Source organism: Diceros bicornis, chromosome 1 (genome assembly GCF_020826845.1).
Source record: "Diceros bicornis minor isolate mBicDic1 chromosome 1, mDicBic1.mat.cur, whole genome shotgun sequence".
Classification (NCBI taxonomy): domain Eukaryota; kingdom Metazoa; phylum Chordata; class Mammalia; order Perissodactyla; family Rhinocerotidae; genus Diceros; species Diceros bicornis.
The window spans coordinates 73,452,740-73,466,158 of NC_080740.1; the positions used below are offsets into that span (position 1 = coordinate 73,452,740).

The following is a 13,419-nucleotide window of genomic DNA, read 5'->3' on the forward strand; positions in this document are numbered from 1 at the left end:
GAGCCTGCTGAAGTTATTCAAACTAGCCAAACCTAAGCCTGCTTACCCTTCCCCACCTGCTCCTTCCTGCAGAAACCACAATAAGGGCTCTGCCCACATTTCCACCCCCCTCGCCCTCTGCCTCCTGAAGACCCCTGTGCTTCCCTGTGTGGCACCCCTGGCAGGGCGTGGCCCCTCCTCTTGGGATCTTGAGTATAACAAATTGTCTTTTTGATGGCAGTCATCTCCTGCTCTGTTGGCTTCACCATACCTAAATAATAATAAAGCCTCAAGTTCCTCAGGGAAGAGAAAACTCAACCCCAGGATTTCCCTGGTCGCTCCACGCTCAGCCCTTCTCAGAGCTGGCTTGCATACACTCTCAATGGACAGCTTCTCAAGGTCCCCGCCCAAGGCCAGCCCTGCTTGTCCTGAAAATTCCATTCCTGAGGAAAGTGCCAGGTACGCCCCCCACCCCCCCCGCACTTTCAGGGCCTCTTACCTTATTCCCCGGCAGGTGCTAAGCGTGACACTGGACTGTTCTGCCTTCCTCACCGTCCCGTGGTAAAAGCAGTGATCCTGGCAAGAAGAAAGGAGGAAGTCAGGCCCAAGAACTCTGAAGGGCATGGCAAAGTTTATGTCCCGCGAAGGTCACAGATGATCCATGGCTTATTATATACCTACTGTAACCTTACCATCTTCAAAGAGCCTTCCAAGCCACCATTTTATTTGATCCTCATAATAGTCATGGGAGGTGGAACAAGGCAGTTGTCACCATCCTCACTGAACAGATGAAGAAGCTGAGGCCCAGAGGAACAAAGAGACTTGCCGAAGGTCTCCCTGACAGTGGGAGAACCCAGGATTTTCAGAGCTAGTTCAGAGCTCTTTCCACGGCATGATGTTGGCACTGGCTTCTAAAGAGCCCGCCTCTCCACTAGAGACACCTCTGTGACCCCCCCTGTAGAGATGAATAGTGTCCCCCCAAAATTCACGTCTACCCAGAACCTCAGAATGTGATCTCATTTGGAATAGGGTCTTTGCAGATGTAACTAAATTAAGATGAAGTCATACTGGACTGGCGTCCTTATAAGAAGAAAAGACGACACAGAGAGACACACACAGAGAAGAAGGCCATCTGAAGACAGAGGCAGAGATTAAAGTGATAAAACTACAAGCCAAGGAGCACCAAGGATGGCCAGGAGCCAGCAGAAGCTAGGAAGAGGCGAGGAAGGATTCTTCCCTAGAGACTGCGGAGGGACTGCCGACACCTTGCTTTCTGACTTCTAGCCTCCAGAACTGTGAGAGAATCCATTTCTGTTGTTTTAATCCTCCAAGTTCATGGTACTCTGTTACAGCAGGCCTAGGAAACTAAGCGATCCCCCTCCCTTCCCCACCTCCCCTGAATCCTTGTATGTCTGGATCAGACTTGACTTGGCACCTGCATCCGTGGACGCACAGAGGTCTGATGCAGTGCGTCTCTAGTCAGCGTGTCTCTCAGCCATCTGGTCTTTCCAACACGGAAGGATTCCTCCGTGACTGCAAACAGCTGTTGAGCACCGCTGTGTGCCAGGCCCTAGGCGAGGCCCCTGAGACACAACAGTGAGCACACACACAGCTCCAGCCTTCATGGGACTTATGGTCTTGCGCGAGCCAATCTTAATTAAAAAGCCGCACAAAGGTATAATTACAAACCATGAAGAGTGGCTTGAAATAAAAGTTTGAGGTGCCAGCAGAGTGTTTATAAGTAGGGTAACCAGAGCATTTCTGAGGCAAACCAGGACACTGCTGAGAGGGCTAAACCAGACAGACGGGCACAAACCAGGACTGTCCCCAGCACACAGGGGGTGATAACAAGGGACACACTCCTACAAGCTTCTTCCAAATAGGTCAAGAGAAATAAGCTGATCAGGGGAGAGAGGAGGTAAGATCCCCAGGGCAGAGCCAGGCTCTTAAAAGGTCTTAAGAAGCATATAAACTACGTAGTTGCTGACACAGAAGCTTTCTCTTTTCCCCCCCAGTACCCCGAGCCTGAGCAGCCCCAATCAGAAATCTCTGGCATTCACTCACATAACAGTCCAAGTGATCTGTCACCGGGAGCATGCGCGCTTGTAGTGGTTCCTTGGTCCCCAGCAGGCAAGGATGTGACCCAGGAGACAGCTAACCCACTCGTCTACATTCTCTGGCTCCACCTCCCACCCAGCTCTAGGCAAGAGTATAGCCTAATAATTAAATCCAAACATTTTGGCATAGCCAGGCCAGATTTAAATGCAAGCTACCAGCTATGTAAACAGTTTACAAGCTCTCTCTGACCTCCAGCGTCTTCAGCCTCTACCTCATGAGGTGGTTGTGAGAATATCGTCCATTAAGGAGTGGTGCAGGGTACCTGGCCCAGAGCAGGCAGCAATAAACATTACTGATCATATTATCAGCATTAAATTCTCCTTTGTCAAAGGCAGATGTGGCCCCGATGGAGCTGGAAGGCCACCAAGCGGCTGAATCCTCAGCCTTAACTGCACCAATTCTACATCCTACCCAGCTGAGCCATGCAGCCAGATCACAGGATACAGGCCAGGCTGGCACTCGACTCAGGGTTGGCAGTGTGTCTCGTCCACCCATTCAAGCTCACGAAGTCAGGAGGAGCGACAGGCACCAGCCCCTCTCTTTGCATCAAACTCTCCTGGACTTTATACAAGTTGGATTCCGAGCTTCAGAAGAGCACAAAGGAAAGCCAACATGCCTGGGACATCCCATAGGACCTAGGAAAGAAGGTGAGGGGGGCACAACCCTTCTTCCAGCCAAGATTCCATCTGCTTTCAAGTGCCAGCCTGTCACATGGCGTCTCCACCTACCCCTGGGCTCTGGGATCTGGAGGTGCACCATCAAGAGCTCAAGTTCTGACCCTGATCCTTAGAACTCAACAACAGGACCCTGAGCTCCACAAGCCAGGATCATGCATGGGTGGAAGGCGGTGCTGGGCCTGTATGGGGTAAATGGGGCTCATAGTTGTTGGAATGATGGAGAGTCAAGAAGTTCAGAAAAGCGGGTCAGCTATAGTTTCAAAAATCCTGGTACTTCTTCAAACAAAGAGAATTCAAATCCAGGGATGGACGTTAAGAATTCCTGTACCTCTTCCCATCTTTGGATTGATGCTAACAGCGTTCACTGCCTGGGGGCTCTCTGAAATAGCATAACGACTGACTTTTGTAGCATCCTTTCGATTTACAAAGGGCTCTCACACACATCATCGCATTTGATAATAATACCTGTCATTTACTGTTGTTAACAATTAGAGCTAACATGGATCCAGCTCTTACTGAAGGATAAACAACTTACATAGATTTTTTTCCTTTAATATGATCACAGTCTTATAAGGTAGATATTTTTATTCCCATTTTTTGAAAAGGGAAACTAAAGGTTGGAGAGGTTGTAAGTCATTCACAAGGCCACACAGCAAAGTGGAAATTCAAACCCCTGTAGCCTGACTCTAGACCCCATGTTCTGCCTCTCCTAGCAAAAGCAGTCTCAGCAAAGTGCATAAGACCTACCTTGTCAAAGCTCTACAATCTTCTAGCACCGGCAGAGACTTAAGTTCTAGTCTAAACCTTGCCACTTACTGGTTATCTGAACTTAAGCATGTTACTTTTTCTCTTCTCCTCTCCATTTCCTCATCTGTAAAATATGGAAGAGATGTTTATAAATTCCCATGAAATCAGTGATTCATTTTACCCTTCCACAGCCCTGAGAGTCAGATCTTAGCATATCCAATTTTCAGATGAGGAAACTCAACACCAGTCTAGTCAAAAGGGTTGTTTAAGGTCACACAGCTAGTTAAAGCCAAGACTAACACCCTGGCTTCAGACCCCAAACTCGGTAACTCTTTCTATTGGAACACATTCACAGACCCATTCCCCCAATGACCTGACCTAGATTAGGGCTGTAGCCTACAGGCCTGACTGATGAGTTTGATAAGGTTCCCAGAACTCCCACTACCCCAGGCCAAGTTTGGTAGTAGAGTATGGCCCTCAACATTTGGGTCAAGCACAGCTAAATGGTTTATTCCATTCCCATTTCTCTTTGAGTCCTCAGCTCCCAAATAAGCAAGCTGACTGGGACCCTAAGGGGGCTGGGTGGGAGCTTTTCACGAGTCTAGGAGCAGGGGATGTAAGAAAACAACGAGTTGTCCCGTAGTTCAGCTAGGACGTGCTTTGGTCCACAAGACCTTCAGGAAGGAGGGGCATTCTGAAAGTGAGGGGAAGTTCTCTCCCATTCCTCTCTTTCTGAAAGGCCCTAACAACATCTCTGCCTAATTCTAAGAGCACAAAGAACAAGTAAATGAAGAGTCATGAAGTCATCGCATTCTTTCTCAGCTTCTCGGCGGATGGGGCCAGCCTGAGGGGGCTCTCATAGCAGGAAGCATGAGCTCATGGCAAACTTGTGCACTGAAACCATTCTTGAGCTGTGGGTACAGAAGTGCAGGATCCACATTCAGAGGAGGGTGCTTTTGTGAGGGCATGATGGCTAGGGGCTTTGAGGCAGGCCTGTCCCTCCTACTCCTCTCTCAGAGGCAAAGAACAGAGGTACCAAGGAAGAAAGGAGAAGTTTCGACCAAGGGTCATTGAAGAAGGTGTGGAGTCACAATGGGACAACCTCCCCAGAGATGAGAAGACACCGACAACTTGCCTGCTGTGGGCACTGGCCACACTGCCAACTCCTTCCCCATCCAGGAAGGTCCTGGAGAAGAAGGCAACATTGATCTTCATGTTCAATAGTCCAACACGGCCTCTCAGCTACCTAGGTACTATGCTCTAGACCTCTCAGATCTATCAAAACTCAACTGTCCTGTGTGCCTTTCCCCATTCAAGGGGAATCCAATAAATTAATCTGAGCTGTCAGTGACTGATAGTGGCTGATATTGTCTTCTAAACATTTGTACTCTGGCAGAGATATTTTAAAGAATGGGCCATGTGGGCATCTCAAGTTCCACAGGAAGCTGCTGGAAGAGCACTGAGGCAGAGAGGCCCATCCTGCTGTCCTACACACCACACCTCCACATCTGCACGCCACAGAAGTCCATTATGGCCTGCCCCAAAGGCAGAAAGCCACCGCTGCTCCTGCTGGAGTCCATCTGCCCTTCCCCTTCACCACATCTCACCAGCGCAGAGTCTGAGAAGGATCACTCTCATCCAGAGTTTCTCAACTTGGGCACTATTGACATTTGGGCCCAGATAATTCTCTATTGTGGAGGGGTTGTCCTGTGCATTGTAGGACATTTAGCAGCATCCCTGGCCTCTACCCACTAGATGCCAGTAGCATCCACCTGCCAGTCACTAAGATCAAAACTGTCTCCAGATATTTCCAAGTGTCCCCTCCTTTGCTGGCTAAAATGGTCAAACAAACAAATGGAATATTTTAGGGTAATTGCATCTGATTGAAATTGGTATAAATCATTGTGAAGCATATTTACTTTGCTTTATGTTAGTTACCCACATACTAACAAAAGTTTAAGTAAAAGAAATGATTTAAAGGGGCCGGTCCGGTGGCGCAAGCGGTTAAGTGCGCGGGCTCTGCTGCGGCGGCCTGGGGTTCACCAGTTCGGATACCGGGCGCGCACCGATGCACCGCTTGGCAAGCCATGCTGTGGCGGCGTCCCATATAAAGTGGAGGAAGGTGGGCATGGATGTTAGCCCAGGGCCAATCTTCCTCACAAAAAAAAAAAAAAGATTTAAAACAAAATCATTCTTGGTTGAGAACCACTACTATGATCTTACAAATTCTAACAGGTCCCCCAGTAGGAAAAGCTAGCAAACCATGAAGAGTGTACGATTCATTACCTTAAATGTCTACCAGTGGGGTGTGGTGAACCAAACTAAAATGTATCTATCTGAAAGATAATTTTTTATATGATATATCTTTGTGCAAACATCCAAACTCAAAAACAACTTTGAGGGGAAAAAATATCCAATATTAAAAAAGTAGTAAAATACAAAAATCTTCATAACCTAAAATCTTATTAAAAAGGCAGACTACAAAACCTTACACATCCATATGCAAACGAAACAATTAAATACTGATTTGGTGAGATGACGGGATTACCAGTCAATCATTTCTTTTACTTACACTTTTGTTAGTATGTGAGTAATTAACATAAAGCAACAAAAATGTATGCTTCACGATGATTTATACCAGTTTTAATCAGATGCAGTTACCCTAAAATATTCTGTTTGTCTGACCATTTTAGCCAGCAAAGAGAGGGTGCATTTATGAAACAGCAAATTCCCATTCTGCTTCTCCTGCTCGCTCCCTTGGTCTTCAGTCAGGGGAAACAATCCCTTCAGAGGCGGGACCATCTTCATCACACATCTCCTCACTTCCCGGGGGTAGGACCCGGACAGGGCAGCTGCTTCATAGATATCTGCTGACCTGAACTTACCTCAGATTTCAGCGTGGTGGTTTGAGGGTTCCCACTTGGCGTGTAATGGGTTTCTGTGTAGGCTGGAGCAAAAAGGTGCCTGCAAAGAATAAAAACAGACATTCGTCTCTGGAGTTAATGGACTCCACCCTCCTGGGAACAGCAGCCAGTGATTCTAAATGAAGCAGGCAGAACCACCCCAAGCATCTCCATGCAGAAGAAATGGGGTAGCCAGAAGGCCCTAAGGAACAAAAAGAAAACCAGGAGGAGGGATCATCATTTAGTTCAGACACAACCAGATGCAGTCGACAGATACAACTAAAGCAGTGGTCTTAACTTTTTCCGGGTCCTGGGAAAACACACACGCAAACACACACACAAAATTTCCCAGGGTCTATGGACCCTATTGTGTACCTTGATTGATTTTTTCCAGTTGGTATCCACCAACTTTTAGTATTAGCACACCGATTTTTCTTTAAGGGAATATCTCTTCCCTGTTGCATGTTTTGGTGAGATTGTCAATCAAGGTGTCCCACCTGGCCCTAGCCAAGGGTGGCCCACGATGCAAGTGAGGCCAATGGAGTAATGTTGCAACAACTGAACAGAGGGGAGCTATTCATCTGTCCTTTGTTCCTACATGGATTCCCAGAGCTGCCTTTGCCTGTCCTTTCTGAGACCTAGCGGTTCAGATTTCCCGAAACCTGGGTGTTCTGTGCGTTACCCCTCCAACAAATTGTTTTTTTTTCTTTTCTTTTCTTTTCTTTTTTGCTTTTCTAAAATTGGACATTGGTTTCTCACTTGCCACAGACCCCTTGAAGCTCAGATTAAGAATCCCTCACCAAAGGCAAGGCGACACCAAACAAGGTTCCTAGAATTGCTCTAACAGTTAAAAGAAAAATGAAAGAACCAAACGGATGCTTCAACTAGTTCAGCCACATTAAAAGCAGAATGCATCTATAGAAAGTCGAGGTCAGGGGACAAAAAGTTTCCAATGGAAGAGAAATTGAGTCTAAAAAAAGAATTAAATACATCTATATGTACTCATATGAAAAGAGGCCTAAAATGGAAAAAACAATAAATTTCAGGAAAGTATGTATTTTAAAAATCCCTTTTAATGAAAGAAGTAACAAGAGTACACAGTAGTGCATGCATTGAAAACTACTGGAGAAGCAAATGTCCATTGTTAATGGGGGTTATCTCAGGGGATTGCAGATGTTCACAATGAAAGTTGCATACTTCTGAAAATTGGTTAATTTTTAAAAATAATTGTCATGTATTTATTTTGAAAACTGAAAACCTAATTTGAAACTGCTTTACAAAAGAAGAAATATAGGCCAAGGCCAGCTCAGAAAGCCAAAGGAATCTGCAGGGACCACCCTGGTTTTGGAAGAGGTGACATTTCCCAGCAAGAGAGAGTCACTGAAAAGCATCTCTAGGGTCACTGAAGAGTCAATTCCAGCTCTAAGTTCTGGGACTCCTGACTCTCAGATTCCCCTCTACCCTCAGAGAGCAATAAGAAGGAAATACCATAAGAACTGCCTCTTGTACTATGCCAAGCCCTTCAACATCCAGCCTTGGACAAGAAGAAAAGAAACCCAATAGGGAAATGCAAAAATAAAGCAAAGGACAAAACCCAGCTTGTGTAGAGAAACTCTCATTCACATGGAAACTTTGGGTCAGTTGCTAACTTGCCAGATTCTGTCTCCCAGCCATTTTTCTCCTTAGCATCTAACCAGCCAAGGATCCAAGGAAGGCATCACTCATTTGTCTGAAGGAGATACATTGTAAGCCCGAGGACAGTGTCCAAGCTGTTTTGCTCACCAGTATATATCAGTGCTGAATATTTATTCAACAAAAGAATGACTTAACTAATTATTGAATGAATGAATGAGTGAATAAATGAGTTGTTCAGTATACTAGAAGCTCAGAGCATGGTCTGGAGTCAGAGAGATTGAACTCTCAATTCCAGCTCTGACATTTACTGTCTCTACGGCCATGAGCAAGTTACTTAAACAGAACAATCTACTTCCTCTTCTACCTAACTGCCTTTTCTGAACCTTTGTTTCCTCTTCTGCAAAAACAAGGATAATACACTTACTCGACAGGGCTGTCGTAAGAGTAAAAAATGCATGAAAACGGCTTGCCACAGAGCCTGGCACACAGTGAAGCTCAGCAAAAGTTGGCTACTACCATTACTGCTTATACCAAGGATTATGACGGAAGAACCCAGAAAAACTGATGGAATTTACCTATTTCCCTCTAACTCAGTCCAGCCATTAACTTTCCAGTATATCACTTGAGAGAGGTGAAAAAGCAATTAGCTCATTCTTGCAGTTCATTTCCTGGGTCTGCTTTCACAGACTGCATAATGGACGGGTAGTCAGGGGTTCAGAGTTTAATGGTCCATCCCAGTGCCAGCAGGGAGATGTGAATTTCCCCTCAGGAAATGCACTCCTGGTAAATACACTCTCAGCCTCTTCTGAGTCTTAGGGGCAAAAATCATTCATCCAGTGACATTAAGACGCTGCAAAGAGAGCAATCCAGATTGAGCCTCAGAGGTGTCCACATTCTTGCCAGTTCTCGGCCACATGTCCTCAGAAGGGCGAGCATCTTTCTGCTGCTTCTTATTCTGAGCATCTGCCCCCATCATCGTAGGACTCTCAGAGCCTCAGTGTTGAAAGAGACCTTAGAAATCATTTAGCCAAACTGTTTAGACTGTGGGGTCTGTAAGAGCAGGGGGCACGGCTGCCTTAGTCAAGGCTTCTCTCCAGCTCCCGGAACCTACCAGTCAGGCATTACACGTTTATTCTGTAAAGAAGTGGATGAATGAGTAAAAGAATGAACGAATGAACCTTCTATTTTGTGTAGCAATCTGCCAGATGGCCATTCAGCAGTGGACATCTCCAGTGACAGGGAGCTCCTGAGACCACCCATTCCATTTCTGACCACATATAGTAATTAGAGAAAGTTCTTACATTATACCAAAAACTACCTTTCTGTAACCAGCACCCATTGGCCTCATTCTGTCTTCTGAATCTACCCAGAACAATCTACTTCTTCTTCTACCTAACTACCCTTTCAGGACCAGCAGCATCAGCATCACCTAAGAACTAGTTAAAAGTGCAGATTGTTGGGCCCCACCCCAAACCTTCTGAAGCAGACAGAAACTCCGGGGTTGAGGCCCAACCATCTATAGTAATAACTCTCCGAGTGATTCTGATGCAGAACCACCGCCCTAGACCACAAGTTCTCAACATACTTTTAAGGCAGGTAAACTGCAGAAACATCAAAGTGTCTTGCTACCCAAAAGCACATCCTGGAACATTCTGTGCTTGGGAACCCAGAAAAGTCGCCATCACAATGGTTCACATGTATTTAAGTGTTAAGTCACAACACACCTGTGAGGTAGGTACTAATCCTTTCCCCATTTTGTAATTGAGGACACTGGGAACTCGAGCACGTAACTTGTCCAAGATCTCACGGCACAGTATCAGAGCAGGTTTCAAACCCTGGTCTGTTGGTACTGACCATACTTTTTAAGCCATTTTCTGCTCTGTCTCTCTTGGAAGGTAGAAACATAAAACTAAAGCACTGCCAGGAACCAGTAGTCCAAACCACAATTTGATGATGATAGTGGCCGCAGTTGAGGCCCAACCATCTATAGTAATAACTCTCCGAGTTATTGGGGAAATATGCGATGTCATAAAACGGAGACCATTAGCTCTTAGATGTGAATATATGCAGAGAAGAGCAAGAAGGGCAAGCAATGCAGAGGGCAGGAAAGAGAGGATGGACATGTAAGAATTTCAGGGCTAGTTTTTTTGAAATAACAACCCTTTCCTCAAATGGGACTGCAGATATTAGCCAGAAAGGTCCTTCCTTCTAGAAGCAAAAGGGATGGTGATGTTTCATCACCACCATCTGGGCAATTTTACCGATGGATAAAACTGCTTTCAAAAGCTCCCCCGTGCCCCATGCGAGGCCCATCTGTGCCCACATGCCCAGGTGCTGCCTTGGCACTGCTCTTGGGACCAAAGACACTGCTATCCCCGCAGAGAGAGGGCCACAGGGCCACCGAGCAGCCCAGCTGGGCCTACCCGCTCCTTCTCTGACCACATCTTGTTCTCATCTCCTCCCTGACAAGGGGCTGGCTCAGCAGATCGGCAGGAAGCTGTCTCTCACCACTGGAGTGTATTAGGATTTTCAGGAAACGAGTTGTGAGTGATGTACGTCCAGGAAGAGAGAAGGACTGTCCAAGATTTCCCACCCCGCCCCCTCCTTTTCTGGCTTTGAAGGAAAAGCACTTTCTGTCAAGCGCCTCCCACCCTCCAGGCTCACAAGCCCACAGGCAGGGAGAAATCCTCAAAGATCCTCACGTCTGCTAATAGCAGCCAGCACTGGAATGCTCACTTTGGGTGAAACTAGGTCGCTCAGACCCCAAAGTCCTCAAGCAAAACCTGCATCTTCTGAACCCCACCTGGGAAAACAAGCTGCCTCCCAAATACTGGACAAAAAACATAAGGTCGCTTTCTAGGGAAGGACAATAGAATTGCCTGTGGCGGTCTGGAACTTGTTTGTACACTCAACCAGACCCCAAAAGCACGATGTTGTCTGAAAGAGCCCTGACCCACCTTTCCTAAGGCTCAGAGCCTTTAAACCCAGAACCATCCCTTTAAGGACCGTTTCCTGTCAGACAAATTTCAAACGCCTCTCTGAGCTTCGGATCTCTAAAACTCCCTCTGGGGAGAGAGAAGCAGCAGGACTAAATCTGTATTTTTGATAGTTTTTCCAGGTGATATTTTTTTCAGGCTCTGAGAATTCTCGTTGTCAATTTGATCAATTTTAACATTTTAAATTCTTTTTCCCATTTCTAGCCTCCTAAATCACCCTCCCAAAATCTAAAGACGATACCAGCATGGCACAGAGGGAAAGTCCAGGGCTCCGAAAGCACTGGTTTGAGTGCCAGCTGCACTACTCTCCAGATGACTGTCCTTGCAAACCCTGGAAATGAGGCAAAAGATGACAGCAGTTCCTTTCAATGTCATACAGGAGCACTGTCAGATCGTAGGCTCTAGGAGGCCTGTCTAAGGTTCTTTGGACTCTATGGGGGGACCCGCAGCTTTGAAAGACTATGTACAATTAACTAGGGCAGCTCCTGCACAACCCTGTAAAATTAGATGTTAACTTGTAAAAACCTAGTAAGATACGATAGAGATGCAAATGATTTCCATCCAGAAGAAAAGATAACGCCCAAGGTTATGGTTTTATTGCCACTAGAATATCAATTAATCAGTTTTGTATCTGATTTAGCAATCTTATCTCAGTATTCCTTTTTCACTATTGAAAAAATACCTATATATATATATATATATATATATATATATGTTTCCCCTATCCAATTTTTAAACCAGTTTTATCATCTTGCTGGTTCCCCCATTAATTAGATAAATAAAACTTTGACAACGTTCACTATAAATTTATACGAGATCTGTTTCACTTGAGCCTCCCATTTCCTAGACTGCAAATGAACAGAGTAATAATTACTATCTCACAGCATCGTTGTGACGATCAAATGAGAAAATACATTCAAATACCAGCTCTGACACTTAGAAGTTCTGTGAACTTGGGCAAGCTGGTTAACCTCTCTGTGCCTCAGTTTTCTCACCTATAAAATGGGGGGAATGATGGAATCTACTTCACAGGGTTACTGTAAAATGTTAGAACGGTGCCTGACTATGAATAGTTGTCAAATAAAATGAACAAATGTGAAAGAACTCTTTGTAAAGTATAAAGTATTTGTGTCTACAGATACAATTGTTATCATTTTCTCTAGGACTAGCTACGTGCACATGTGGCAAATCTTGATAATTGTTAAACCGAGATAATGGTTTTCTGAGGGTTCATAATACTAATCTCTCTCCTTTGGGATATGTTTGGAAATTCTGATATTAATATTTTTTAACTAGCTAGGTGATACTATGTAAGTCACAAGCTACTCAGCCTCAGTTTCCCTTTCTATCACATGGAAATAGTGATGCCCAGGACAGGCACGCACTGGGTAGGGTTTCTGAAAAGCAGAGAGTGCAAATCTAATGTAATGGCCAATGCTCACCCATATTTGGGATAAAATAACCAATTCAGTAAGTATTGTTTTGTTTTGTTTCAAATAGAGAGAAAGAAAAGGGGAGAAGAGACAGCTTGAGCTGTTGCAAACCAAGATTTCCAGACCAGTGCTCATTCCACCTCTGACTCGAAAGGAATGGAAACAAACCAACATGCCAAAGGCATGGCCCTAAAGCCAAATAAGGGATTGCCAAGTCCAGGGACCCATAGGCAGAGGCCGTCCTTTTTGAGGGAACAGAAAAGCCAAGGAAGAAGGAACTTTAAATGTTGCTCCTAATGTAAAGAGCAGGGATCCCCTCCTACCTCAAGGACTCACTTGTACTAGCATCATCGCTGCCAGAGAACCAGCTACAGAAGCAACACTGTGAAGCAAGATGGTGCCACCCACGTGCCTGGCAAAAAGCCAAAGCTACTCCGCATGTTTTCCTTAACCTTCTATTAAGGAAGCTTCCAAACAATGCACTAAATCAACACTCCTTCTTACAACTGCTTCCCATTACATCTTCTTCCAGTCTCCACCAGACCTGGCACTCTTCCGACCAGCTCCTGGTCCTGTGTTTTGCTTTTAGGTAATATACCAAAGGATGTTTGGATGAGCACTGTTTACTCCTCTGGCCAGCAAGGTCTTTATTTAATCCTCTTCATGCCTCCCTCTTAGCTGCTTTCACAAAGATAAGTAACCTCTCTGTGCAAATAGGGCCAATTTCTTGGGATCAGGGAGCTTAACTGGCAGGGACCTGGGGGGCCCTCAAAATGGCTCACCCAAGAAGAGTTTACGGGTGTATTTTACAGTGTCCTAAATAGCCCATGATGGGTATTTACTGGAATTGGATAAGAACAGTTAAGGGAACTGGGGTACTATGTTTACTCTTTCTGAGAAAAATAAAAAGGTGAAAACATTGCCTGACAGC

The 13,419-nt window shown here is 45.4% G+C and overlaps 1 protein-coding gene across 1 annotated transcript in view; it reads right to left on the reverse strand.

The window, feature by feature from the left end:
* Positions 1 to 13,419, reverse strand: part of ADAM19 (ADAM metallopeptidase domain 19) — an 80,527-nt gene that overhangs the window by 43,115 nt on the left and 23,993 nt on the right. The window contains exons 4-5 of the mRNA XM_058544842.1: positions 6,407 to 6,485; positions 479 to 555 (exon numbers count right to left, since the gene is read on the reverse strand). Of these exons, the coding sequence (XP_058400825.1) occupies positions 479 to 555; positions 6,407 to 6,485 (156 nt within the window). The remainder of the gene's footprint in view (positions 1 to 478; positions 556 to 6,406; positions 6,486 to 13,419) is intronic.